The 2,757-nt window shown below is 46.2% G+C and overlaps 1 protein-coding gene across 3 annotated transcripts; it reads right to left on the reverse strand.

Moving 5' to 3' along the window:
- Positions 1 to 400: 400 nt before the first annotated feature.
- Positions 401 to 1,003, reverse strand: LOC118589403 (keratin-associated protein 4-3-like). Of its 3 annotated transcripts, none has more exons than XM_036196668.1 (2): positions 897 to 1,003; positions 401 to 785 (listed from the first exon to the last, which is right to left on the reverse strand). In XM_036196668.1, the coding sequence occupies exons 1-2, from the start codon at positions 1,001 to 1,003 to the stop codon at positions 401 to 403; spliced, it is 492 nt and encodes a 163-aa protein (XP_036052561.1). The 3 variants fall into 3 exon arrangements, with proteins under 3 accessions (XP_036052561.1, XP_036052560.1, XP_036052559.1); XM_036196667.1 differs by having other exon boundaries at positions 401 to 806; XM_036196666.1 differs by having other exon boundaries at positions 401 to 1,003.
- Positions 1,004 to 2,757: the final 1,754 nt, after the last annotated feature.

A 2,757-nucleotide genomic window follows, 5' to 3' on the forward strand; every position in this document is an offset into this window, starting at 1 on the left:
ATGAATACAGGGGGAAAACAGCAGACACACTGGAAATCATCTGCTGTGATCATAGCATTGTTAGAGATGGGCTAAAATATTGACAAATGAGGATGACAATTCAAAAAGAAGAGATGAGACATATACACATTTGTATGCTTACAAAACTAAAGTTTATTTAAGACACAAAAGGGAAAGCTGTTTTTGAAAATGGAGAAGAAAAAAATGTAAGGATAAGTTTACGGATTTCATAGAAAAATCAATCTTGTGTTCATTTGACAGAGACACAGGGACGTGTCTTTGGGAGGTAAAAATCAGTATGTTAAGACAGAAGCTTTACACTGGGCCTCTCAGGATCAGCTCACAGGGGTCCACATCAGGAATGCTGGGTGGTGAAGAACAGGAGACTGGGTGAGAGCGCTCAGCAGCAAGAACTGCTAGAGCAAGCTGGGCGGCAGCAGCTGGTCTGGCAACAGGTGGGGCGGCAGCAGCTGGAGATGCAGCACTGAGGCCTGCAGCAGCTGGACACACAGCAGCTGGGGCGGCAGCAGGTGGTCTGGCAACAGCTAGGACGGCAGCAGCTAGAAATGCTGCAGCTGGGACGGCAGCAGCTAGATCCACAACAGCTGGAACTGCCACAGCAGGGGCGGCAGCAGCTGGAGATACAGCAAGAGGGCCTGCAGCAGCTGGACACACAGCAGCTGGGGCGGCAGCAGGAAGGCCTGCAGCAGCTGGACACACAGCAGCTGGGGCGGCAGCAGGAAGGCCTGCAGCAGCTAGAAATGCAGCAGCTGGGACGGCAGCAGCTGGATCCACAACAACTGGAACTGCCACAGCATGGGCGGCAGCAGCTGGAGATGCAGCAAGAGGGCCTGCAGCAGCTGGACACACAGCAGCTGGGTCTGCAGCAGCTGGACACACAGCAGCTGGGGCGGCAGCAGGTGGGCTGGCAGCAGGTGGGCTGACAGCAGCCTTGGCCACAGCCCTCCTCAGAGCAGACAGAGCCACAGCAGGAGTTGACCATGGTGTCAGAGGTGGAGGTTCTGGGTGGATTTACAAGGAGGTGGATTGGAAGGTTTGGAAGTGGGAATCTCCCTGCCCACACCCCTTTTTATACCCCGCTGAGGGGCTGCTGTCCTCACATGCAGCATTCTTCCCCTGTTATTGTTTAGGTTAATAAACAGGCGATTATCAAATTAGGTGAGTTTCTTTTCCTGGTTACATTTTTCAGGTGAATGGAAAACATGATTTCCTTTTCCTGATGTGTTAGGGCTCATTGTCAGTTCTTGATGAAGTATCTTATGGGCTTTTTAGTTCCTTCTAGAAGAGTTTTCACAAGACGATGTGTGTTGTCTTGTCACTCTGTCCTTCTTTCTCATGCTTTACAGCACCACTGTCTATTCAGGAAATTTTTTTTTTTCTTATAGATCTTTTCTCATGACTGGGAGGATAAAGCTGCATTCATTTGATGGCTCATCCCAATGACTCAGATGGGACAAGGTTAGGTCCTGGATACCTCCCTGTGTAGTCTATGATCCACTTTCTAGATCTTTTTAAACTGGAAATGGAATAATCTCCTGGTGATAAGCTGGATGGTAAAATGTTGGGTTTTATTCTTTTTTTTTCTACCAAAGCAAAACTCTAAAACTAATTTTACTGTCACTTAGGAGAGTTGTGGCTGCAGAGCTGAGCTATACCATAAAATGCATGTCCCTCTATTGTTCCCTTTGGCCCTATTCCTTTACCATTCTGTCTTCTGGCTGTGACTGACCCTCACAGCCATGTTGTTTCTATTTCAAGACCTCAGAACTCCCACTGCACAGCATGCCATTGCCTCTTGCTCTAGCTCAGTGGTTCTCAACCTGTGGGTCACAACCCCTTTGGAGGTCACCTTTCACGGGGTCACCTAAGACTATCAGAAAACACAGATGTTTACATTACAACACATAACAGTAGCATCGAAAATAATTTTAAGGTTGGGGTCACCATTACATGAGGAACAGTATTAAAGGGTCTCAGCATTAGGAAGGTTGAGAATCATTAGTCTAATTTGCACCCAACTTTCCTGTGTCTGTTGAGGTCCTGGACCCTGTAGACACCCCTGCTTTATGATTTGAGTGGTAAATTGGACTGCTCCGTTCAGGGTTTCCTTTAATAATGATATAACAAGAAAATGATAGGAAGCAGGTATTTAGATAAGAGGATTCAGCTTGCATCTGTTTATGTGTGGTCACAGTAGAGACTTCAAGGGTGCATAATCCTCATCCCATTGGCTAGGTGGTTAGAGTTTCTGATAAGGAGGTATGTGAAGTATACCTAAAGCCTGTAAGACATCCATTGCCTCTTCTTGTTCCCTTAGGCTGAAGAAGCAGAGACTATCTAGTGATGATGTCATCCTTAGGATAATTTAAAGACCAATCCCACTGCAAGGTTTTCATCCTTTCGGCTTGCTAAGCAAACTCTTCATTTTTGTGCTTTTTACTTTAGGCTTTTCTCTGCAGTGCTGAAGAATGGGAAAGATTGAAACAGGTATGTGTCTGTAGTAGTGGCAAAATGCTTGCTACATTTGCTACGTCATAGAAATGGAGTAAAAAAATAAAGATGCAGTTGATTATTAGAGGAGAGGTTTCTCTGTAGATTTAGGGAAGTTCAGGAAGGCTGGGGCTATAGCCCAGATGTAGAACACTATCTAACATGGGCAAGAGCCTGTGGTCAAGCCAAACAGTATAAATTACATATGAGAATGAAGTCAAGCCCTCTCTCCCACAACTAGAACAG

The sequence above is a fragment of the Onychomys torridus genome, chromosome 8 (assembly GCF_903995425.1).
Source record: "Onychomys torridus chromosome 8, mOncTor1.1, whole genome shotgun sequence".
Classification (NCBI taxonomy): domain Eukaryota; kingdom Metazoa; phylum Chordata; class Mammalia; order Rodentia; family Cricetidae; genus Onychomys; species Onychomys torridus.